General features: G+C 43.3%; 1 protein-coding gene across 3 annotated transcripts in view; it reads right to left on the bottom strand.

Annotated features, from left to right (window-relative positions):
- Positions 1-2093: 2093 nt before the first annotated feature.
- LOC138675358 (lebercilin-like protein) overlaps positions 2094-26086 on the bottom strand; it is a 69607-nt gene continuing 45614 nt past the window's right edge. For 2 of the 3 annotated variants that reach the window (XM_069763483.1, XM_069763484.1), the window contains exons 5-8: positions 21788-21878; positions 19815-19915; positions 11117-11180; positions 2094-2776 (exon numbers count right to left, since the gene is read on the bottom strand). In XM_069763483.1, the coding sequence (XP_069619584.1) occupies positions 2232-2776; positions 11117-11180; positions 19815-19915; positions 21788-21878 (801 nt within the window). In that variant the 3' untranslated portion in view covers positions 2094-2231. The remainder of the gene's footprint in view (positions 2777-11116; positions 11181-19814; positions 19916-21787; positions 21879-26086) is intronic. The other variant, XM_069763485.1, reaches the window with a different exon arrangement.

Raw genomic sequence — 26086 nt, 5'->3', positions numbered from 1 at the left:
TGTACACTCACACATGGTCTTCGCACACATGATCTCTGTACACTCACACATGGTCTCCGCACACATGATCTCTGTACACTCACACATGGTCTCCGCACACATGATCTCTGTACACTCACACATGGTCTCCGCACACATGATCTCTGTACACTCACACATGGTCTTCACACACATGATCTCTGTACACTCACACATGGTCTCCGCACACATGATCTCTGTACACTCACACATGGTCTCCGCACACATGATCACTGTACACTCACACATGGTCTTCGCACACATGATCTCTGTACACTCACACATGGTCTCCGCACACATGATCTCTGTACACTCACACATGGTCTCCGCACACATGATCTCTGTACACTCACACATGGTCTCCGCACACATGATCTCTGTACACTCACACATGGTCTTCACACACATGATCTCTGTACACTCACACATGGTCTCCGCACACATGATCTCTGTACACTCACACATGGTCTCCGCACACATGATCTCTGTACACTCACACATGGTCTCCGCACACATGATCTCTATACACTCACACATGGTCTCCGCACACATGATCTCTGTACACTCACACATGGGCTCCGCACACATGATCTCTGTACACTCACACATGGTCTCCGCACACATGATCTCTGTACACTCACACATGGGCTCCGCACACATGATCTCTATACACTCACACATGGTCTCCACACACATGATCTCTGTACACTCACACATGGTCTCCGCACACATGATCTCTGTACACTCACACATGGTCTTCACGCACATGATCTCTGTACACTCACACATGGTCTCCGCACACATGATCTCTATACACTCACACATGGTCTCCGCACACATGATCTCTGTACACTCACACATGGGCTCCGCACACATGATCTCTGTACACTCACACATGGTCTCCGCACACATGATCTCTGTACACTCACACATGGGCTCCGCACACATGATCTCTATACACTCACACATGGTCTTCACACACATGATCTCTGTACACTCACACATGGTCTCCGAACACATGATCTCTGTACACTCACACATGGTCTCCACACACATGATCTCTGTACACTCACACATGGTCTCCGCACACATGATCTCTGTACACTCACACACGGTGTCCGCACACATGATCTCTGTACACTCACACACGGTCTCCGAACACATGATCTCTGTACACTCACACATGGTCTCCGCACACATGATCTCTGTACACTCACACATGGTCTCCACACACATGATCTCTGTACACTCACACATGGTCTCCGCACACATGATCTCTGTACACTCACACACGGTGTCCGCACACATGATCTCTGTACACTCACACACGGTGTCCGCACACATGATCTCTGTACACTCACACATGGTCTCCGCACACATGATCTCTGTACACTCACACATGGTCTCCGCACACATGATCTCTGTACACTCACACACGGTGTCCGCACACATGATCTCTGTACACTCACACATGGTCTCCGCACACACAAGTACATACAGGCACAATTCTGCACGCACTTCTGCCCTGGTCTTGGCTGGATGTTACAGCTGATTTTTATGCCGGCCACTAGCACGCCGTCTAACTGTCGCCCTACTCACCATGTGTTTCGCCCTGCTCCACCCTCCATTTCTTGCCTGAACTTCGGTTCTAGTAGCTCAGTCTCTAGCTTCTTGTATTGGCATATTCTTGTTTTGCCTCACCTGTTATCGACCCTGCCTGCCTTCTTGTATATCTTGATCTCTTCGCTCCTGATCTCAACTACGAATTCTGATCCTGGGCTTCCTGCCTCGACCTCGGACCTTCTGACTATGCTTTTGTCTCGCCCTCCTGTACCCCGTACCTGAATCTCTGATCCTCTGGTCAGATGCTGCAGTCACGGGGTCTGTCGTGGAGTGGTACATGGTGTCAATCGGCTGCCCATCCCATCCTCACCATCAAAGGCTCTAGTGTAAACACTTAGTCATATTCCATCATTGCCTGCGGCTTGTTAAATTTGACTCACAGCAATCAGCTGATCACTGGCTGCACTAATATGCCCAATATTTGGCGTCTCTACGTAAGAAGACAGTGCTGATAATAAGGATAGGTGATATTTTATTAAACATAAGTAACGGCCGATAGGGGACAGATTCTGAGCACGGATGGTTAGTTTAGACTTGTTCTAATTTTCTGGTTACTTTTACAACTCTGTAAACTGAACTATTTCTCGAAATTAACATTTGTTTGAAAAACAATTCTGCATGTTATACCCAGGTCCAAAAAGTTCCTCCATCAAGTTTTTCTTTCTGTGGCTCAAAGAAACTTCTGGACGTTGAGCAATCTTTTCGTTCTCGTTGCCGATCTCAATTTCTGGCAGTGAAAATTCTACTTGACTAAGAGCTGAGTCGCACTGAAGCTTTAAACTTTTGCAGTTTTGGGCCTTATATAAGCTAGGGATTGGCCCAATTGCCGGGAGGCCTTGGTGGAGGTTCTCTGTGGCGGCAGTGAATACGTAGCGTCTACTGATCATCGGGAGCAAAGGCCTCGTGTGGCTGGTCTCAACGCTCATCACCGTGCCAACTTTATCTTTGTTACGCAAATTTTCTGGATGGTTCTTCTCATAAGTTCTTGCGTCCCCCAGTCCCAAGTCTTCCTCCATTAACAGCTGGTTTAGCCATTCTGTTGAGTGTTCTCTGTCTTGCACTTTGGACTTGTGTCCATCTATGTCCACTAGAGCATTACTTTTCTCGTCCTGCAAAACGTCAAGTGTCGGGGCCTCTAAAATAAAAAATACAAAAATCTAGTGAAAGTAAGAGGCAAAAATGTCTGCTTCCCAATAAAATCCTAAAAATCATTTCATACAAACTCTGAAAGTGTAAAATGCCACTCACCCCGGTTCCTTTAATAGACACCTAATGGCAAGTGACTGCCTCCAGTCAAGCCCAAATGGGGCGATCCTTTGGACCTGTGGATCCATTATTGTATGAGAAATCAGGCCCAGCATACAGAGATTTCACAAAAATGGCTGCCCCTTTCAGCGGGCCTCTCTCCATTGTGAAAAAATGAGCAAAAACCCTGCTGTAACTAAGTAAAAAGCAAAAGGTGCATCTAAACAACACAGAGTTTTTAGTAATACTGTTTTTGATCAAAAATAGCACAAAAGCCGTCCCACCACGACAAGGTAACTCTGACCAGGACAGTCCTACACTGTCTAATATTAAAAACCTTACCATGTGTCAATGTTGACCTCAGCGTGAATAAGGGCAGACAAAAAGGACTGGGCCCAACCAGTGGACACCAGTCTGGGGGAGCCTTATCTACAATCTCCAGCTCAGAAAAAGGGAAGCCACACCCCGGCTTGCACAGAATGCAATAATAAAAAATAAAAAAACACAAAAATTGAGCTTGACTTAAGTTGGTACACATGCAGCACATAAACGCATGTTCACATTGGCCATAAAACATATAAAACCTACAAGAGAAAAAATGGGCAAAAACCCTGCTGTAACTAAGTAAATAAAAAGCAAGAGTGCATTTAAATAACACAGCGTTTTTAGAAATATTGTTTTTGATCAAAAATAATACAAAAGCCATCCCACCACGACAAGGTAATTCTAATTGGGACAGTTCTACACTGTTTATTATTTAAACCTTACCATGTGTCAATGTTGACCTCAGTGTGAATAAGGGCAGACAAAAAGGACTGGGCCCAACCAGTAGAACACCAGTCCATTTTGCCCTTATTCACACTGAGGTCAACATTGACACATGGTAAGGTTTTTAATATTAGACAGTGTAGGACTGTACCGATCAGAGTTACCTTGTCGTGGTGGGATGGCTTTTGTGCTATTTTTGATCAACTCTGTGTTATTTAGATACACGTTTTGCTTTTTACTTAGTTACAGCAGGGTTTTTGATAATTTTTTCTATTATAGGTTTTATATGTTTTATGGCCAATGTGAACATGTGCTTAGGTGCTGCATGTATACCAACTTAAGTCAAGCTCAATGTTTGAGTTTTCTCTCTCCATTGTGGCCTATGGTGGCTGGAGAAACCGCTGAGCCGGTTTGCTATTGCATTGATCTGCCATAAGTTTCTTTGTTTCTTTAAAAGGGAAAGTGTCAACAGAAAATTGCCTATTTTTTAAATCAGGTTTTTATGTTAAATGCACCTTTGTTAGTGTTGATTTTTTTTTTCTAGTTCTCATATCATAAAAACATGAAATAACTAAAAAAGTCAAATATTGCAATTTTCACACTGGCTGCTAGGCCTAATTCTGTCTATATAGCTTTCAACAGGCAGCAGGTGTTGAAACAGTCAGGTCTGGAACCTGTTCTGCTCCCAGAGTTAGGGACCGTCCTGACTGGGGTACACCTTGTCACGGTGGGATGGCATTTACACTCTTTTGATCCGAATACTGTCAACTAAGTACCATATGGTGAGCTGGGACATCATCTATAGTGAATAGAGGATCCTGTGTTATCTAGATGTATATAGAGGTGTTATCAGTCATCATACAGGAGGAGGAGGAGGAGGAGGTGAGCTGTGACATCACCCTACTGTGTGTGGTGGATCCTGTGTTATCTACTGTATATAGAGATGTTATCAGTCATTGTACAGGAGGATGAGGAGGTGAGCTGTGACATCGCCTATTGTGAATGATGGATCCAGTGTTATCTACTGTATATAGATGTGTTATCAGTCATTGTACAGAAGGAGGAGGTGAGCTGTAACATCACCTATTGTGAATGATGGATCCTGTGTTATCTACTGTATATAGATGTGTTATCAGTCATTGTACAGGAGGAGGACGTGAGCTGTGACATCAACTATTGTGTATGGTGGATCCTGTGTTATCTACTGTATATAGAGGTGTTATCAGTCATTGTACAGGAGGATGAGGAGGTGAGCTGTGACATCGCCTATTGTGAATGATGGATCCTGTGTTATCTACTGTATATAGATGTGTTATCAGTCATTGTACAGAAGGAGGAGGTGAGCTGTAACATCACCTATTGTGAATGGTGGATCCTGTGTTATCTACTGTATATAGAGATGTCATTGTACAGGAGGAGGAGGTGAGCTGTGATATCACCTATTGTGAATGGTAGATCCAGTGTTATCTACTGTATATAGAGGTGTTATCAGTCATTGTACAGGAGGAGAAGGTGAGCTGTGACAATCACCTATTGTGAATGATGGATCCTGTGTTATCTACTGTATATAGAGGTGTTATCAGTCATTGAACAGGAGGAGGAGGTGGTGAGCTGTGACAATCACCTACTGTGAATGGTGGATCCTGTGTTATCTACTGTATATAGATGTGATATCAGTCATTGTACAGGAGGAGGAGGTGAGCTGTAATATCACCTATTGTGAATGGTGGATCCTGTGTTATCTACTGTATATAGAGGTGTTATCAGTCATTGTACAGGAGGAGGAGGTGAGCTGTGACATCACCTATTGTCAATGGTGGATCCTCTGTTATCTACTGTATATAGAGGTGTTATCAGTCATTGTACAGGAGGAGGAGGTGAGCTGTGATATCACCTATTGTGAATGGTAGATCCAGTGTTATCTACTGTATATAGAGGTGTTATCAGTCATTGTACAGGAGGAGAAGGTGAGCTGTGACAATCACCTATTGTGAATGGTGGATGCTGTGTTATCTACTGTATATAGAGGTGTTATCAGTCATTGTACAGGAGGAGGAGGAGGTGAGCTGTGACAATCACCTATTGTGAATGGTTGATCCTGTATTATCTACTGTATATAGAGGTGTTATCAGTCATTGTACAGGAGGAGGAGGTGAGCTGTAATATCACCTATTGTGAATGGTGGATCCTGTGTTATCTACTGTATATAGAGGGGTTATCAGTCATTGTACAGGAGGAGGAGGTGAGCTGTGACATCACCTATTGTGAATGGTGGATCCTGTGTTATCTTCTGTATATAGAGGTGTTATCAGTCATTGCACAGGGGGAAGGAGGTGAGCTGTGACATCACCTATTGTGAATGGTGGATCCTGTGTTATCTACTGTATATAGAGGGGTTATCAGTCATTGTACAGGAGGAGGAGGTGAGCTGTGACGTCACCTATTGTGAATGGTGGATCCTGTGTTATCTACTGTATATAGATGTGATATCAGTCATTGTACAGGAGGAGGAGGTGAGCTGTGACATCACCTATTGTGAATGGTGGATGCTGTGTTATCTACTGTATATAGAGGTGTTATCAGTCATTGTACAGGAGGAGGAGGAGGTGAGCTGTGACAATCACCTATTGTGAATGGTTGATGCTGTGTTATCTACTGTATATAGATGTGATATCAGTCATTGTACAGGAGGAGGAGGTGAGCTGTAATATCACCTATTGTGAATGGTGGATCCTGTGTTATCTACTGTATATAGAGGGGTTATCAGTCATTGTACAGGAGGAGGAGGTGAGCTGTGACATCACCTATTGTGAATTGTGGATCCTGTGTTATCTACTGTATATAGAGGTGTTATCAGTCATTGTACAGGGGGAAGGAGGTGAGCTGTGACATCACCTACTGTGAATGGTGGATCCTGTGTTATCTACTGTATATAGAGGGGTTATCAGTCATTGTACAGGAGGAGGAGGTGAGCTGTGACGTCACCTATTGTGAATGGTGGATCCTGTGTTATCTACTGTATATAGATGTGATATCAGTCATTGTACAGGAGGAGGAGGTGAGCTGTGACATCACCTATTGTGAATGGTGGATGCTGTGTTATCTACTGTATATAGATGTGATATCAGTCATTGTACAGGAGGAGGAGGTGAGCTGTAATATCACCTATTGTGAATGGTGGATCCTGTGTTATCTACTGTATATAGAGGGGTTATCAGTCATTGTACAGGAGGAGGAGGTGAGCTGTAATATCACCTATTGTGAATGGTGGATCCTGTGTTATCTACTGTATATAGAGGTGTTATCAGTCATTGTACAGGAGGAGGAGGAGGTGAGCTGTGACAATCACCTATTGTGAATGGTGGATCCTGTGTTATCTACTGTATATAGAGGGGTTATCAGTCATTGTACAGGAGGAGGAGGTGAGCTGTGACGTCACCTATTGTGAATGGTGGATCCTGTGTTATCTACTGTATATAGATGTGATATCAGTCATTGTACAGGAGGAGGAGGTGAGCTGTGACATCACCTATTGTGAATGGTGGATGCTGTGTTATCTACTGTATATAGATGTGATATCAGTCATTGTACAGGAGGAGGAGGTGAGCTGTAATATCACCTATTGTGAATGGTGGATCCTGTGTTATCTACTGTATATAGAGGGGTTATCAGTCATTGTACAGGAGGAGGAGGTGAGCTGTGACATCACCTATTGTGAATTGTGGATCCTGTGTTATCTACTGTATATAGAGGTGTTATCAGTCATTGTACAGGGGGAAGGAGGTGAGCTGTGACATCACCTACTGTGAATGGTGGATCCTGTGTTATCTACTGTATATAGAGGGGTTATCAGTCATTGTACAGGAGGAGGAGGTGAGCTGTGACGTCACCTATTGTGAATGGTGGATCCTGTGTTATCTACTGTATATAGATGTGATATCAGTCATTGTACAGGAGGAGGAGGTGAGCTGTAATATCACCTATTGTGAATGGTGGATCCTGTGTTATCTACTGTATATAGAGGTGTTATCAGTCATTGTACAGGAGGAGGAGGAGGTGAGCTGTGACAATCACCTATTGTGAATGGTGGATCCTGTGTTATCTACTGTATATAGATGTGATATCAGTCATTGTACAGGAGGAGGAGGTGAGCTGTGACATCATCCATTGTGAATGGTGGATCCTGTGTTATCTACTGTATATAGAGGGGTTATCAGTCATTGTAATCTTGCCTATAATGAGACTATTGAAAAGCCTTGTGTGAATCCAGTTTTAGACCTGTTTAGCCCTGTGTGAAAATTGAAAAACATCTGATTTGTATTAAAAATATAAATAGTGTTATGAAAACATTTCTGACGACACATTTCCTTAAATTCTTCAGTCAGTATTGTCTTTTTGGCATCTTGTACAAAAACTCAGCAGGGAAGATCATATGAGGCAAAAGATATAAAGATTAAAAATGGTATTTATCAAAATCTTATTTTCAAAGTGCCTTTAAAAGGAATCTGTCACCAGGTTTTTGCCACTCAATCTAAGACCAACATAATGTAGAGATAGAGACCCTGATTCCAGTCATTTGTAACTTACCGGGCTACTTGTTGTAGTTTTGAAAAAAGCACAGTTTTATCATCAGGAGATTATCACTAGAGGACTAGTAAACCGCTGCCAAGTAGCCCTCCATAGTCACGAGCTATGTATAACCCTGCCCCTATCACTGATTGGCAGCTTTATGCCTATGCACAGTGCACACAAAAGCTGCCATACAATGGTGTGGGTGGGATTACACAGAGCTCAGCATTCAGAGAACTGCCGGATCTTCAGGAGATAAAAATGATTTTTATTAAAACTTCTGGAAGCAGCCCATTAAGTGACATATCACTGGAATCAGGGTCTCTGCCCCTACATTGTACAGCTCTCAGATGGTGAAAGATTCACTTAAAGATGTGGCCTTAAAAGGGTTTTCTAGGATTTACCATGCCATCAATGTGTGCTCGGTGCACTACCACAAGCAATTAGTGAAATGTCTGTATTACTAACTGAAATACTTTTCTCCTTTTCACAACCGTACCCAGCACAGCGCCATCCATGTGCTTCAGGATGTAATGAGTACTACTGCGCACAATCAACACATCACCCCAAAAAGTTACACAACCTCCTCATTATATTGTTTGGGTGCCAGGACTAAGACCCCCTTCAAAATCACATTGATGACCCAGACTAAGGCCGCGATTAGACCAGCCGATAACCCCCAGCGACGTTCGTTATTAGGTGGTTATTTAATAGCCCATTTACAGAGGCCGACCGCGCTCATGATGTGCACAGAACAATCAGTAATATATCAGAAATCAGTGGGGAAAATAAGTGTTTGATACACTGCAGATTTTGCAAGTTTTCCCACCTACAAAGAATGAAGAGGTCTGTAATTTTTATCGTAAGTACACTTCACCTGTGAGAGACAGAATCTAAAAATAAAACCAGAAAATCACATTGTAGGATTTTTACATAATTAATTTGCATTTTATTGCATGTAATAAGTATTTGATCACCGACCAACCAGCAGGAATTCTGACTCTCACAGACCTGTTAGTTTTTCTGTAAGAAGCCTCCTACTCTGCACTTATTACCTGTATAAAAGACACTTGTTCACACAATTACACTCCAACCTCTCCACCATGGCCAAGACCAAAGAGCTATCTAAGGACACCAGGGACAAAATTGTAGATCTGCACAATGGGCTACAGGACAATAGGCAAAAGCTTCGTGAGCAGGCAACAACTGTTGTCACAATTATTAGAAAATGGAAGAAACGCAAGATGACTGTCAATCTTCTTCGGTCTGGAGCTCCATGCAAGATCTCGCCTCGTGGGGTAAGGATGATTCTGAGAAAGGTTAGGAATCAGCCCCGAACTGCACAGAAGGACCTGGTCAATGACCTGAAGAGAGCACAGCCTCAAAAATTACTGTTAGTAACATACTATGCTTTCATAGATTAAACTCCTGCAGGGCACACAAGGTTCCCCAGCTCACACCAGCTCATGTCCAGGCCTGTTTGAAGTTCACCAATGACCATCTGGATGATCCAGAGGAGACATGAGAGAAGGTCATGTGGCGAGATGAGACGAAAATAGAACTTTTTGGTATCATCTTCACTCACCGTGTTTGGAGGAAGAAGGAGGATGAGTACAACCTCAATAACACAGTCCCAACTGTGAAGCATGGTGGGGAAATAACATACTTTGGGGGTGCTTTTCTGAAAAGGGGACAGACGACTCCACCACATTGAAGGGAGGATGGATGGGGTCATATATCGCAAGATTTTGGCTAACAGCCTCCTTTCCTCAGTAAGAGCATTAAAGATGGGTCGTGGCTGGGTCTTCCAGCATGACAATGACCACAATCAGCGCAACTTAGGAGGGTCTCCGTAAGAAGCATTCCAAGGTCCTGAATTGGCCTAGCAAGTCTCCAGACCTGAACCCAATACAAAATCTTTGGATGGAGAAGAAACTCAGTGTTACCCAGTGACAGCCCCGAAACCTGTAAGATCTGGAGAAGATCTGTATGAAGGAGGGGGCCAAAATCCCTGCTGCAGTGTGAACAACCCTGGTCAAGAACTGTTGGAAATGTCTGACCACAGAGGTCAGACGTTTCCTACAGTTCTGCAAACAAAGGTTTCTGTACCAATACTAAGTTCTGTTTTTCTATTTATTTATTTTTTTTATATATTTTTATTTTTTATTTTTTTTCTATTGTATCAAATACTTATTTCATGCAATAAAATGTAAACTAATTATGTAAAAATCATACAATGTGATTATCTTTTTTTTTTCTTTTTTTTCTTTTTAGATTCTGTCTCTCACAGGTGAAGTGTGCCTGGGATAAAAATGACAGACCTCTCCATTCTTTGTAGGTGGGAAAACATGAAAAATCCTCAGTGTATCAAATACTTATTTTCCCCACTGTAGATTGTTCTGTGCGCACGGGCTATCATTGTTCTCGGCAGCACAAACCCTAATTACCCAGGACGATGTGCTGCTGAGAGCGATGACTTTAGCAAACTTAAAAATCATTTCACAGGACGAGCTAGCGTTCTCCTCATTTCATCGACTGAGCAACAGCCTGTCTACACTGAAAGAATATTGGGAAAACAATCGGGAATTGTTAAATAACAATTTGGGATTTTTTTTCTTCGTGCTGTCCCTCAATTGTTCCTCCTGGAAATATACACAAAGTTAATTGCTAACTGGGTGTCACACTTTTTCTAGTCGATGGGACATTTCTTTCCACAGTCTGACATTATCGGTATTACGGCACAACCGGCAGTTCTAAGAAAAGATCCAGAACTGGTATTTCAGGTGGAACAAAGTATTCACTAAAACAGAGACGAGAACCTGGCGTTCCCCTGTAGGCGCCATTGATGGTCGGATCTGGAGAGGAGGAGGCCGGGCTTTCCTCTGACACTCACCTTCGCCGCCCATCTGAGAATTACTGTCTTCCTCTCTTGCGCTCTCGTTTCCTGACTCAGAGCTCTGCAACAATATTCACGTTTGATACGACATAAACAGAAAGGTCTGCGGCTAAGATGGAAAACCATATAATGTAGTTATCACCAGTGACATTAGCTTTTCACATTGCCCTAAAGACCCTCGATAATGTGAAACCTTTAAAGGGGTATTCTGGTCAAAAAAATATTCATGGCATAAATCGCAGCTCGGATTAGTGTCATGAAAGTGAATGGAGAGATCACACACAGCTACAGCCTCTGCACCAGGCGGGATGGATAGACTGTAGCTCCAGTCCGATGGCTATCTACATGGTTGACTTCATGGGAAATCCAAATAACGGTCCGTGTTCTTATCATATCCATTGTCAATGGCTGTAAGTTAAGTAATAAGATCCATAGAAGTCTGGAGACCCACGGGCCATCTATCACTGGAAGTAGAAGACCCGCAGGTCGCTACCTGGAAGTTATATTTTTTTTAAAGACAGTACAGGCTCTTTTGAGACATCATAGACCACCATTCCCCCAGGAAGATGACTTCCAGAGACTTGTGAATGCCGGAGAGACCAGACCCTTTGGATTTCATGTCCCAAATAAAAAGACTTTGTTGCTTTCTTTTTCTGTAGGACAGAAATGTAATTCAGAGTCAGAATTTAAGAGATCATTGAGCCAGATGTGAACGGCATAAATGATCACTGGGCGTCAAGTTGCTCCCAAAATGTCTCCGGGTTTTGAGTACCAGATTGGTGGCTAACAATTCCCTAGTCAGTGACAGAATAGTTTTTCTCATCAGGATTGGAAATTTTCTGGAAAAAAAGAGGTCAGAGCTTTCCCAAAGGCTTTTTTTTTGTGTGATTACAGCTCTGATTCCCACCGATGAAGCATTTTCAGGGTGAATTGACAGCAGGAATCAGAACCTGGGCTGAAGCAAATTCCTTCTTTAGTTATTTTGAAAGCCTCCAGGGCCTTAGTGGGTCATTCTGAGATTCTTTAGGATTGCTCCCGTTGTAAGTCAAGGGGAGAAGTGGTGGGTGAACTGTGAATAGTAAATTGCAAAATTCTAGAAAAGACCGGGTTTGCAATAAAACCACAGAAACAACGTAACACCAAAACACATCACAAGAATATGCCATATCTTTTATACCCCTCATTCCCTCGTTTCGTAAAATCAGGGAGCAGATTTGGGGTTCGAAAAATCAGGCTCAGATTCAGGGTTCACAAGGAAACACAGGGTTCAATTTCAATCTCTGTATACATAATTGGGTTTAGAGTGCAGCAAAGATCCAGAGACGGAGCTAATGCAGAGCAGCTAAAGTAATGGCAGAAAGTGAGCACCGTGTGGGGCTGAAACACGTACGGAGCACTACACCTTGGGGTGAGGATATCTCACTACAATAGGCAAAAGAAGAGGAATTTGTTCAGGTACTTTATTACACAGTGGTTGAGGAAACCACAGAAAGGCCACGTTTACAAGTTCAGTATTTGGTCAGTATTTTGCATCAGTATTTGTAAGCCAAAACCAGGAGTGGAACAATCAGAAGAGAGGTGTAATACAAACATATGCACCACTTCTGTATTTATCTCCCACTCCTGTTTTTTGCAGCACCCCAGAGTCCTGTTCATTGCAGTAATGTCATTCTTCCACCAGGGGGAGTGATGTTACGTCTGATGGCACCAAAGGAGTTCACCCTACCAGGTATCACAAAACACACTTCACACTCCAGTCCACCAGGGGGAGCAAAGGTTCTATCAGGCCACTCCTCACATAGGGTAAAACTGGTGGGTTGGATAGAAAGTTAGTCAGAGTCAGAAGGCAGAAGCTGAGAGAAGACAGAGTTGGAAGGAGAAGCTGAGTGGAGGGAGAAGGAGTAAGAAGGAGATACCTGTCAGGCAGACAGAGGGAAAAGTAGGAACATCAGAGGCTCAGCAAGAGAGAAGGACACGGAGCTGCGCCTGCCCCACGTGCGGCAGCATCCTAAGAAAGGACACAAAGAGAATTGTGTTGTAGGGAGTGAGACATGAAGTTACGGCAAAAGGAGAACAAAAACCAGAAGGAGTCCTGTCCTGGGAGAGGCTGCCTCTTTCTGGAGTGCGGACCGGTGGCCGGAACACCGAGGGAGCAATAGTCTCTACGCTTTACTTTAGAGACCGGCAGGACAGTCAATTCCAAGTTGGCTGCCCGACCTAAATACCTAAGAAGACATAGGTGGCAAATTGTGGGGGTCGGGGCATCTCCAGGGTCCCTGTAAACAAGCCTCAGGCCACCCGTCATATGGGTTTGTCCTATCCATACCAACTGGGGGACAGAGAGGAAGACTTAACATCTACAAGAGTTGTGAGGACCTTACTGAGTTGCTCAGCAGGGAGGTACTGCAACACACGGCGCTAGTAGGAAGGCTACTGATTTCCACCTGGATAAGGGGACTCTGGAAGTGTCATCAGACCGGCTGGACTCTGCCTACCCTGTAATCCTGTACTCTGGACTGCGGATGCTAAAGCCTTCAGTAAAGGTAAAGAGACTGCAACCTTTGTGTCCTCGTTATTAACTGCGCCTCACACCATCACCATCTACACCTCTGGGAAGCCCTGGGGATACACTTCACCTGTGGGAAGGTATACCATCTAGCTGCCATCACATCACCCCAGCGGACCCCTAAGCAGTGTCGGTCACCCTGACCGAATACCACAGGTGGCGTCACGAACCTTATTCCATACGAACTCTGCCTTTTAAATGGGCGCCCCTCATAGGGCCACGGTCCAGGTCGGGCCACTGTGACATTCTCGCTGAAGGAACTGGAGGACCCAGGAGCGAGTACCCCATTGCCCTTACGTGGGGGCGATCCATTTTGGCTTACAAATACTGATGTAAAATACTGACCAAATACTGCTAGTGTGAATGTGGCCAAGAAGTCGTCTACAAATTTCAGAAAACCAGCAGTATGAAAAGGTAAGGCCAGGTTCTTGTAACAGCCACCTTGTGGCCTGAATGTTGTCTTTCACTCATCATACTTTGCATATGATCAGACTGCAGGTTCCCCTTGGATTACATTTTGGGAGCAATCCTAGCCCTATAGAAACGATCAAACAGCTCAGATATTTATTCTTGACACTTTTAAGTCCACAGTAGTGAATACAGAGTCATAGACCTTGATTAATCAAACTTTTTAAAGCAGAGTTCTGGTGTACAAACCTTTGAAAAGTTGCAAACTTTTTGTACAACGTGAGGCTTTCACGTGAGGTTTCACACCATCTATGCCAAGCGTCAACGGGGCGTAATGAACCCACTTGTCAAATTCATGACGAGCGGAGGTGTTCCTTACATCCCTGACTTCGCGAACCACTTCATGCCGCGCGCCGTAAGGTAGGATACTATTGCAAGAGAGCTTGGCTGAGTAGATTACACAAGAAGGAAAACACACAGCAAGTCAGCAGGATCTAGGAGCAACATGGCAGATGTGACAACCTACATGGTGAGCTGCAGCATGTGCTACATGTTCACAGACCGACCAGAAGAAGAATCAAATTTCACCTGTCAGAAGTGTAGACTAGTGGCCCTTTTAGAAGAAAAGGTGCGGGGTCTGGAAGAAAGAATAGCAACTTTGAAACTCATCAAAGAGAATGAAGACTTTCTAGACAGAACAGAAGCATCTCTACTGGTCACAGAAGGTGAAAAAAGTGTCAGAGAACCTCCAAAAGCAGATGAGTGGAAGCATGTGACCAAAAGAAGCAAGAAGACCATGGAGAAATCACCAACCACACAACTGAAGAACCGATATCAAATCTTTGTAGAGGATGAAGATGGCACACCTAAGGATGAAGCAATACCAGCAAGCAAAAAAGAAAAGGGCACACAGCAACAAGTGACAGCAAAAAGTACAGCCAAGAAGCAACGAAGAGTGGTGGTGGTGGGAGACTCACTACTGAGAGGCACAGAAGCAGCCATCTGCAGACCGGACATAACTGCAAGAGAAGTATGCTGCCTTCCAGGTGCGATGATCAAGGATGTGACCGATAGGATACCAAAGCTCTTCAGCTCCAAGGACGTCCACCCATTTCTTCTGATACATGTTGGCACCAATGACACGGCAAGGAAGGACCTACCGACAATCTGCAAAGACTTTGAAGAGTTGGGGAAGAAAGTAAAGGAACTGGATGCACAGGTAGTTTTTTCTTCTATCCTTCCAGTAGACGGGCATGGCACCAGGAGATGGAACAGGATCCTTGATGCAAACAACTGGCTAAGACGATGGTGCAGACAACAAGGATTCGGATTCCTGGACCACGGTGTGAATTACTGGTACGATGGACTCCTCGCCAGAGATGGACTACACCTCAACAAACCTGGGAAACACACATTCGCCAGAAGACTCGCTACACTCATCAGGAGGGCGTTAAACTAGAAGAAGAGGGGACGGGAAGAAAAACATTAGACTTGAACAAAGAAGACCCAGGAAAACATACTCAGATGGGAGGTAAGAACATTTCTAAAACAATCCACAGCGAGGAGATTGGAACAAAACAAAATCCTCTAAACTGCATGCTCGCAAACGCCAGAAGCCTGACAAACAAGATGGAAGAACTAGAAGCAGAAATATCTACAGGTAACTTTGACATAGTGGGAATAACCGAGACATGGTTAGATGAAAGCTATGACTGGGCAGTTAACTTACAGGGTTACAGTCTGTTTAGAAAGGATCGTAAAAATCGGAGAGGAGGAGGGGTTTGTCTCTATGTAAAGTCTTGCCTAAAGTCCACTTTAAGGGAGGATATTAGCGAAGGAAATGAGGATGTCGAGTCCATATGGGTCGAAATTCATGGAGGGAAAAATGGTAACAAAATTCTCATTGGGGTCTGTTACAAACCCCCAAATATAACAGAAACCATGGAAAGTCTACTTCTAAAGCACATAGATGAAGCTGCAACCCATAATGAGGTCCTGGTTATGGGGGACTTTAACTACCCGGATATTAACTGGGAAACAGAAACCTGTGAAACCCATAAAGGCAACAGGTTTCTGCTAATAACCAAGAAAAATTATCTTTCACAATTGGTGCAGAATCCAACCAGAGGAGCAGCACTTTTAGACCTAATACTATCTAATAGACCTGACAGAATAACAAATCTGCAGGTGGTCGGGCATCTAGGAAATAGCGACCACAATATTGTACAGTTTCACCTGTCTTTCACTAGGGGGACTTGTCAGGGAGTCACAAAAACACTGAACTTTAGGAAGGCAAAGTTTGACCAGCTTAGAGATGCCCTTAATCTGGTAGACTGGGACAATATCCTCAGAAATAAGAATACAGATAATAAATGGGAAATGTTTAAGAACATCCTAAATAGGCAGTGTAAGCGGTTTATACCTTGTGGGAATAAAAGGACTAGAAATAGGAAAAACCCAATGTGGCTTAACAAAGAAGTAAGACAGGCAATTAACAGTAAAAAGAAAGCATTTGCACTACTAAAGCAGGATGGCACCATTGAAGCTCTAAAAAACTATAGGGAGAAAAATACTTTATCTAAAAAACTAATTAAAGCTGCCAAAAAGGAAACAGAGAAGCACATTGCTAAGGAGAGTAAAACTAATCCCAAACTGTTCTTCAACTATATCAATAGTAAAAGAATAAAAACTGAAAATGTAGGCCCCTTAAAAAATAGTGAGGAAAGAATGGTTGTAGATGACGAGGAAAAAGCTAACATATTAAACACCTTCTTCTCCACGGTATTCACGGTGGAAAATGAAATGCTAGGTGAAATCCCAAGAAACAATGAAAACCCTATATTAAGGGTCACCAATCTAACCCAAGAAGAGGTGCAAAATCGGCTAAATAAGATTAAAATAGATAAATCTCCGGGTCCGGATGGCATACACCCACGAGTACTAAGGGAACTAAGTAATGTAATAGATAAACCATTATTTCTTATTTTTAGGGACTCTATAGCGACAGGATCTGTCCCGCAGGACTGGCGCATAGCAAATGTGGTGCCAATATTCAAAAAGGGCTCTAAAAGTGAACCTGGAAATTATAGGCCAGTAAGTCTAACCTCTATTGTTGGTAAAATATTTGAAGGGTTTCTGAGGGATGTTATTCTGGATTATCTCAATGAGAATAACTGTTTAACTCCATATCAGCATGGGTTTATGAGAAATCGCTCCTGTCAAACCAATCTAATCAGTTTTTATGAAGAGGTAAGCTATAGGCTGGACCACGGTGAGTCATTGGACGTGGTATATCTCGATTTTTCCAAAGCGTTTGATACCGTGCCGCACAAGAGGTTGGTACACAAAATGAGAATGCTTGGTCTGGGGGAAAATGTGTGTAAATGGGTTAGTAACTGGCTTAGTGATAGAAAGCAGAGGGTGGTTATAAATGGTATAGTCTATAACTGGGTCGCTGTGACCAGTGGGGTACCGCAGGGGTCAGTATTGGGACCTGTTCTCTTCAACATATTCATTAATGATCTGGTAGAAGGTTTACACAGTAAAATATCGATATTTGCAGATGATACAAAACTATGTAAAGCAGTTAATACAAGAGAAGATAGTATTCTGCTACAGATGGATCTGGATAAGTTGGAAACTTGGGCTGAAAGGTGGCAGATGAGGTTTAACAATGATAAATGTAAGGTTATACACATGGGAAGAAGGAATCAATATCACCATTACACACTGAATGGGAAACCACTGGGTAAATCTGACAGGGAGAAGGACTTGGGGATCCTAGTTAATGATAAACTTACCTGGAGCAGCCAGTGCCAGGCAGCAGCTGCCAAGGCAAACAGGATCATGGGGTGCATTAAAAGAGGTCTGGATACACATGATGAGAGCATTATACTGCCTCTGTACAAATCCCTAGTTAGACCGCACATGGAGTACTGTGTCCAGTTTTGGGCACCGGTGCTCATGAAGGATATAATGGAACTAGAGAGAGTACAAAGGAGGGCAACAAAATTAATAAAGGGGATGGGAGAACTACAATACCCAGATAGATTAGCGAAATTAGGATTATTTAGTCTAGAAAAAAGATGACTGAGAGGCGATCTAATAACCATGTATAAGTATATAAGGGGACAATACAAATATCTCGCTGAGGATCTGTTTATACCAAGGAAGGTGACGGGCACAAGGGGGCATTCTTTGCGTCTGGAGGAGAGAAGGTTTTTCCACCAACATAGAAGAGGATTCTTTACTGTTAGGGCAGTGAGAATCTGGAATTGCTTGCCTGAGGAGGTGGTGATGGCGAACTCAGTCGAGGGGTTCAAGAGAGGCCTGGATGTCTTCCTGGAGCAGAACAATATTGTATCATACAATTATTAGGTTCTGTAGAAGGACGTAGATCTGGGGATTTATTATGATGGAATATAGGCTGAACTGGATGGACAAATGTCTTTTTTCGGCCTTACTAACTATGTTACTATGTTACTATGTTACTATGCCTTGCGCTTTTTAATACATCAGGCACCTCGCACTCCACTCTTCACCCTGATCAGGACCAGCATGAAAAAAGTCTTGGTGAATCGAGGCCTAACATTTATCCTCCAGATACTCCTCACTGGATAGAAGAAAGAAGGTAACAGACATGGGACACACACAACCACGAGAAGAAGCGCCAGACGAGAGGTTAATGACATGACGGTTATCCACAAATCTTTAGATGACGTAAAATTACATTTTCTCTTCATTACAAGCAACTACAGAAGTCAATGGATTGGTCACCAGGTGGCACCTCACCATTACTGGAGGATATGTACAATCGCTAGAGCAAAATTCCCAGTGAAATTAGATGCTCTTTGACCCTGACCTGGTTCTCATTTCTAAAAATGACTTGGCTTGGGCTAAACTTAAGTTATAGTCAACCCTGGGAGCCCCCGGTGTTCACCCTTCACCCACCTCCACTGTGAGATCTGTGAAGTATAGTCAGACAAGCTGAGGTCAGGGCAGGTGCAGTTCTAACAATATGGTTCACCATTACTGGAGGATATGTACAATCGCTAGAGCAAGATTCGCAGTGAAATGAGATGCTCTTTGACCCTGACCTGGTTCTCATTTCTAAAAATGACTTAGCTTGGGCTAAACTGAGGTTATAGTCAACCATGGGAGCCCCTGGTGTTCACCCTTCACCCACCACCACTGTGAGATCTCTGAAGTATAGTCAGACAAGCTGAGGTCAGGGCAGGAGCAGTTCTAACAATATGGTTTGTTCATGCAGAAGATCAAAGTTGGCGACGTTCACTCTAAGTTGGAGGAAAGGTTAGGGCAGGCGACAGACAAAAATCACGATTGGAAAATGGAAGTCAACACTGAATCTTTGCAGATCACAGAACTTTAAATGCTTGTTGCTCAGAAAACGAGCATTGCGGAGGGTCCCTCTAGTGTTCTGGGTGTATTTCTATTTCACAGTTAAAATCTAGAAAGATTTCCATAAAAGCTGAAACTAACATTTTCACTGATTGATTATGGAATTTCAAGGCATTTCAAGTGATTTTACGTGGGTGATTAGAAAAGAAATGTCCAAGGTCTGTGCAGCCTATGTGTATTGATGTTTCTCCAAAAACCAGCAAGCAGAGATTTTGAAAACGGTAAGAAATTAAGGGATATATATATTACATCTAATCTGCAGAATATTTCATTATAATGTTATGTTCTTGGTATGTTATTTACTTTGTCTTGGAGATCTGCGTATTCGTCATTTTCGTGGGAATCCGGTTGTTTTGGTGTAAATGCCTCGCTCTCAGTCTGCGTGCTCCTAGTGAAAGTAAACCCTGCAAAACCAAATGTTACCAGTCAGTGATTCTGTACAAAGTGCCAGCGGCAGTGCTCCAGAGCTGTACTCCAGAGCTGTACTGCAGAGCTGTGCTCCAGAGCTGTGCTCCAGTGCTCCAGAGCTGTACTCCAGTGCTCCAGAGCTCTACTCCAGAGCTGTACACCAGAGCTATGCTCCAGTGCTGTACTCCAGAGCTGTGCTCCAGTGCTGTACTCCAGAGCTGTGCTCCAGTGCTTCAGAGCTGTACTCCAGAGCTCTACTCCAGAGCTGTACTCCAGTGCTCCAGAGCTCTACTCCAGAGCTGTACTCCAGTGCTCCAGAGCTGTACTCCAGAGCTGTGCTCCAGTGCTGTACTCCAGAGCTGTGCTCCAGTGCTTCAGAGCTGTACTACAGTGCTGTACTCCAGAGCTGTACTCCAGAGCTCCAGAGCTGTACTCCAGAGCTGTACTCCAGTGCTCCAGTGCTGTACTCCAGAGCTGTACTCCAGTGCTGTACTCCAGAGCTGTACTCCAGTGCTCCAGAGCTGTACTCCAGAGCAGTGCTTCAGTGCTGTACTCCAGAACTGTACTCCAGAGCTGTACTCCAGAGCTGTGCTCCAGTGCTCCAGAGCTCTACTCCAGTGCTGTACTCCAGAGCTGTACTGCAGTGCTCCAGAGCTGTACTCCAGAGCTTTACTCCAGAGCTCCAGAGCTGTGCTCCAGTGCTCCAGAGCTGTATTCCAGTGCTCCAGAGTTGTACTCCAGAGCTGTGCTCCAGTGCGCTAAAGCTGTACTCCAGTGCTGTGTGTCGGAGCTGTACTTCCTCCTCTAAGAGAGAACAGTGCTGTAAGTTAGAAAGCAGAACCTTCTGGCCATGGTAGATCCGAGCATACAGAAACCATTCCTCATGTCTTTCTTGTGCTGCCCCTGTCACCTCATGAATGTTGGGGTATGTTTACACTATGAATTTTTTTACATGGATTTTGGAGCTGATTTTTCTCCAGAATCCACATCAAAAACAGCTTCCATTACTCTTTGAACAAGTTTCCTATTGATTTATAGGGCAAAGCCACATTGATGGTTAGTGTATCTCTGATGTAGTTTTAAAATCTGTGCCTTGCAAAAAAGAAGTGACAAGACAACTATTTGTAGTTGATAAAGAAGTCAAAAGGTTGCAAAAAAAACGCTTTAAAAAAATGTGAGAATTGAAAACCGCATTAAAAAAGTACATGGATTTCAGTTGAAGCCCATTATGGATTTTATCTCCTGAAGATCACGGATCGTAAATGGGGTCCGCCAACAATCGAATACGAATGGTATTTGGTCCTGATCCAACCGGCAAGGAAAGCCTTAGCTCCGATGATGCCCATTGCAATTCATTCAGTGGCACCACCCCATCAGGATCACTAGCGCCCCCTTTCTGTAGTGACACGCAATACACCCTGTGTGACCGCCCCGATGACTATCTAAGGTTGGAAATGTTGGATTCCTTTTCCAGGGCGACATGCCAGCCACATAAATGCAGAGGTGTTATGTATAAGTGAGCGGATCCGAGGGTCGATGGCATCACTCCATCTGTGTGATGATGTCTCTCCAATAGTTGGAGCAATCTCCATACTTTGTATATTGCTCCTATACTGTCTGTTTTATTGGGGGTGTGTAATAGTGCTGGCGCCCATGATTGTAAAGATGACAGCTGCCAGCCACCTCGGACCACCGCAGAGTCAGATCAACCTGTCGGATGCAGATCGGACCCTGTGACATCCCCCCATAAACTATCTGAGGCGCCTGGGGGTCCCTCTCATATACACGGAGTGCCTACAGGTCTGTAACACGGACCCATTGCCAGAAACAGTGCAAACAGGGCCTGAGCATTCATAACTCGCACCTACCTCCATGACCACCCAGGCCACCATACTTCCATATGTTTCTGGGCATTCGATGGGCATAGATGTTTTTTATGTGGAGCTCTCTCTCTTTCTCCTTAAAATAAAGGAAAATATTAATTAAAAGTTACCATATGTTTCATTATGATATATTCCTATATTATATGGTGGGATAATGGGACTTCATGCACTGACCTGGCAGTGAGCCGGAGGTGGGCTTCTGAGTGTACATATCACATCATGGGTGGATGGATGGATATTAATATTATTATACTATTATAAGGAGGCACAATGGGGGCATTATTTTAAGGAGGGACATTATTAAAGGAGGCACAATGGAGACATTATTATTAAAAGGAGGCATAATGGGAGCATTATTATAAGGAGGCACAGTGGGGGAATTATATGGAGGCACAATGGGGGCATTATTATATGGTGACACTATGGGGGGCATTATTATAAGGAGGCACAGTGAGAAGCATTATTATGTTTAGGCACAATGGGGGCATTATTATAAAGAGGCACAATGGGGCATTATTATAAGGCACAGTGAGGGCATTATTACAAGGAGGCACAATGGGGGTATTATTATAAAGAGGCACAATCGGGGCATTATCATATGGAGGCACAAAGGGGGCATTATTATAAGGAGGAACAATGGAGGCATTATTATAAGGAGGCACAATGGGACATTATATGGAAGCACAGTGGGGGCGTTATTATATGGAGGCACAATTATGGAAATTATTTTAAGGAGTCACAATGAGGGCCATTATAATAAGGAGGCAAAAAGGGGGGCATTATTATAAGGAGGCAGAATGGGGGGCATTATTATATGGAGGTACAATGAGGGGAATTATAATAAGAAGGTACAATGGGGGCATTATTATAAGGAGACTCAATGGGGGCATTATTACAAGGAGGCACAATGGAGGCATTATTATAAGGAGGCTCAATGAGGGGAATTATTTTAAGGAGGCAGAATGGGCATTATTATAAGGAGGCACAATGGGGGCATAATTATAAGGAGGTACAATGAGGGGTACTATTACAAGGAGGAAGAATGGGGGCATTATTATAAGAAGGCACAATGGGGCATTATTATAATAAGGCACAATGGGGGCATTATTATAAGGAGGCACAATGGAGGCATTTTTATAAGAAGGTACAATGAGGGGCACTATTATAAGAAGGCACAATGGGGGCATTATTATAAGAAGGCACAATGGGGCATTATTATAATAAGGCACAATGGGGGCAATATTATAAGGAGGCACAATGGAGGCATTATTATTAGAAGGTACAATAAGGGGCATTATTAGAAGGAGGCACAATAGGGGCATTGTAAAAAGGAGGCAGAATGGGGGGATTTTTATTATAAAGGTAGGTACAATAGGGGCTCTATTATAAGGAGGCACAATGAAGGGCATTATTATAAGGAGGCACAATGGGGGCATTATTATAAAGAGGCATTATTATAAGGAGGTACATAGAGGGGCATTATTATATGTAGGCACAATGGGGGCATTATTATTATGAGGCACAATGAGGAGGCACAGTTTGGGCATTATTATAAGGAGGCACAATGCGGATAATTATTATAAGGAGGCATTATTATAAGGAAGTACAAGGAAGGCAATTATATGGAGGCACAATAGGGGAATTATTATAAGGAGGCACAATAGGGGCATTATTATTTGTAGGAGGCACAATGTGGGGCATTATTATAAGGAGGCACAAGAGGGCATTACTATATGGAGTTACAATGGGGGCACTATTATAAGGAGGCACAATGAGGGGCATTATTACAAGTGATTCACACTAAATTAGAATATCATCAAAAAGTTAATTTATTTCAGCTCTTCAATACAAAAACACTGACTTTGGTGTTGATAAAACACAGTGGACCTACACCAGCAGATGGATACAGCACTCTGTGAGCAGCCAACTTCTTAAGCAATGACCTTTGAGGCTTACCCTCCTTGTGGAGTGTCTCAGTGACTGCCTTCTGGACATCTGTCAAGTCAGCAGTCTTCCCCATGATTGTAGAGCTACTGAAACAGACTAAGGGACCTTAACCCCTTTACCCCCAAGGGTGGTTTGCACGTTAATGACCAGGCCAATTTTTACAATTCTGGCCACTGTCCATTTATGAGGTTATAACTCTGGAACGCTTCAATGGATCCCGATGATTCTAACAATGTTTTCTCGTGACATATTGTACTTCATGATAGTGGTAACATTTCTTTGATATTACCTGCGTTTATTTGTGAAAAAAAAACAGAAATTTGGCGAAAATCTTGAAAATTTCCCAATTTTCCAACTTTGAATTTTTATGCAATTAAATCACAGAGATATGTCACACAAAATACTTAATAAGTAACATTACCCACATGTCTACTTTACATCAGCACAATTTTGGAACCAAAATTTTTTTTTGTTAGGGAGTTATAAGGGTTAAAAGTTGACAATTTCTCATTTTTACAACACCATTTTTTTTAGGGACCACATCTCATTTGAAGTCATTTTGAGGGGTCTATATGATAGAAAATACCCAAGTGTGACACCATTCTAAAAACTGCACCCCTCAAGATGCTCAAAACCACATTCAAGAAGTTTATTAACCCTTCAGGTGTTTCACAGGAATTTTTGGAATGTTTAAATAAAAATGAACATTTAACTTTTTTTCACAAAAAATTTACTTCAGCTCCAATTTGTTTTATTTTTGCAAGGGTATCAGGAGAAAATGGACCCCGAAAGTTGTTGTACAATTTGTCCTGAGTACGCCGATACCCCATATGTGGGGGTAAACCACTGTTTGGGCGCATGACAGAGCTCGGAAGCGAAGGAGCGCCATTTAACTTTTCAATGCAAAATTGGCTGGAATTGAGATGGGACGCCATGTTGCGTTTGGAGAGCCCCTGATGTGCCTAAACATTGAAACCCCCCACAAGTGACACCATTTTGGAAAGTAGACCCCCTAAGGAACTTAGCTAGATGTGTGGTGAGGACTTTGACCCACTAAGTGCTTCACATAAGTTTATAATCCAGAGCCGTAAAAATAAAAAATCATATTTTTTCACAAAAATTATTTTTCACCCCCAATCTTTTATTTTCCCAAGGGTAAGAGAAGAAATTGGACCCCAAAAGTTGTTGTACAATTTGTCCTGAGTACGCTGATACCCCATATGTGGGGGTAAACCACTGTTTGGGTGCATAGGAGAGCTCGGAAGGGAAGGAGCACCGTTTGACTTTTCAATGCAAAATTGACAGGAATTGAGATGGGACGCCATGTTGCGTTTGGAGAGCCCCTGATGTGCCTAAACATTGAAACCCCCCACAACTAACACCATTTTGGAAAGTAGACCCCCAAAGGAACTTATCTAGATGTGTGTTGAGCACTTTGACCCACTAAGTGCTTCACAGAAGCTTATAATGCAGAGCCGTAAAAATAAAAAATCATATTTTTTCACAAAAATTATCTTTTCGCCCCCAATCTTTTATTTTCCCAAGGGTAAGAGAAGAAATTGGACCCCAAAAGTTGTTGTCCAATTTTTCCTGACTATGCTGATACCCGATATGTGGGGGGGAACCACTGTTTGAGCACATGGCAGAGCTCGGAAGTGAAGGAGGTCATTTGGAATGCAGACTTAGATGGATTGGTCTGCAGGCCTCATATTGCGTTTGCAGACCCCCAATGAACCTAAACAGTAGAAACCCCCCACAAGTAACACCATATTGGGAACTAGACCCCCCAAGGAACTTATCTAGTTGTGTTGTGAGAACTTTGAACCCCAAGTGTTTCACTACAGTTTATAACGCAGAGCCGTGAAAATAAAAAAATCATTTTTTTCCCACAAAAAATATTTTTTAGCCCCCAGTTTTGTATTTTCCCAAGGGTAACAGGAGAAATTGGACCCCAAATGTTGTTGTCCAATTTGTCCCGAGTACGCTGATACCCTATATGTTGGGGTAAACCCCTGTTTGGGCGCACGGGAGAGCTCGGAAGGGAAGGAGCACTGTTTTACTTTTTCAACGCAGAATTGGCTGGAATTGAGATCGGACGCCATGTCGCGTTTGGAGAGCCCCTGATGTGCCTAAACAGTGGAAACCCCCCAATTATAACTGAAACCTTAATCCAAACACACCCCTAACCCTAATCCCAACGGTAACCCTAACCACAACTCTCACCCAGACACACCCCTAACCCCAACCCTAAATGTAATCCAAACCCTAACCATAACTTTAGCCCCAACCCTAACCCTAACTTTAGCCCCAACCCTAACTGTAGCCTTAACCCTAGCC

The sequence above is a fragment of the Ranitomeya imitator genome, chromosome 4, assembly GCF_032444005.1.
Source record: "Ranitomeya imitator isolate aRanImi1 chromosome 4, aRanImi1.pri, whole genome shotgun sequence".
Taxonomy (NCBI): Eukaryota; Metazoa; Chordata; class Amphibia; order Anura; family Dendrobatidae; genus Ranitomeya; species Ranitomeya imitator.
This window is presented reverse-complemented; position numbering and strand designations above follow the sequence as displayed.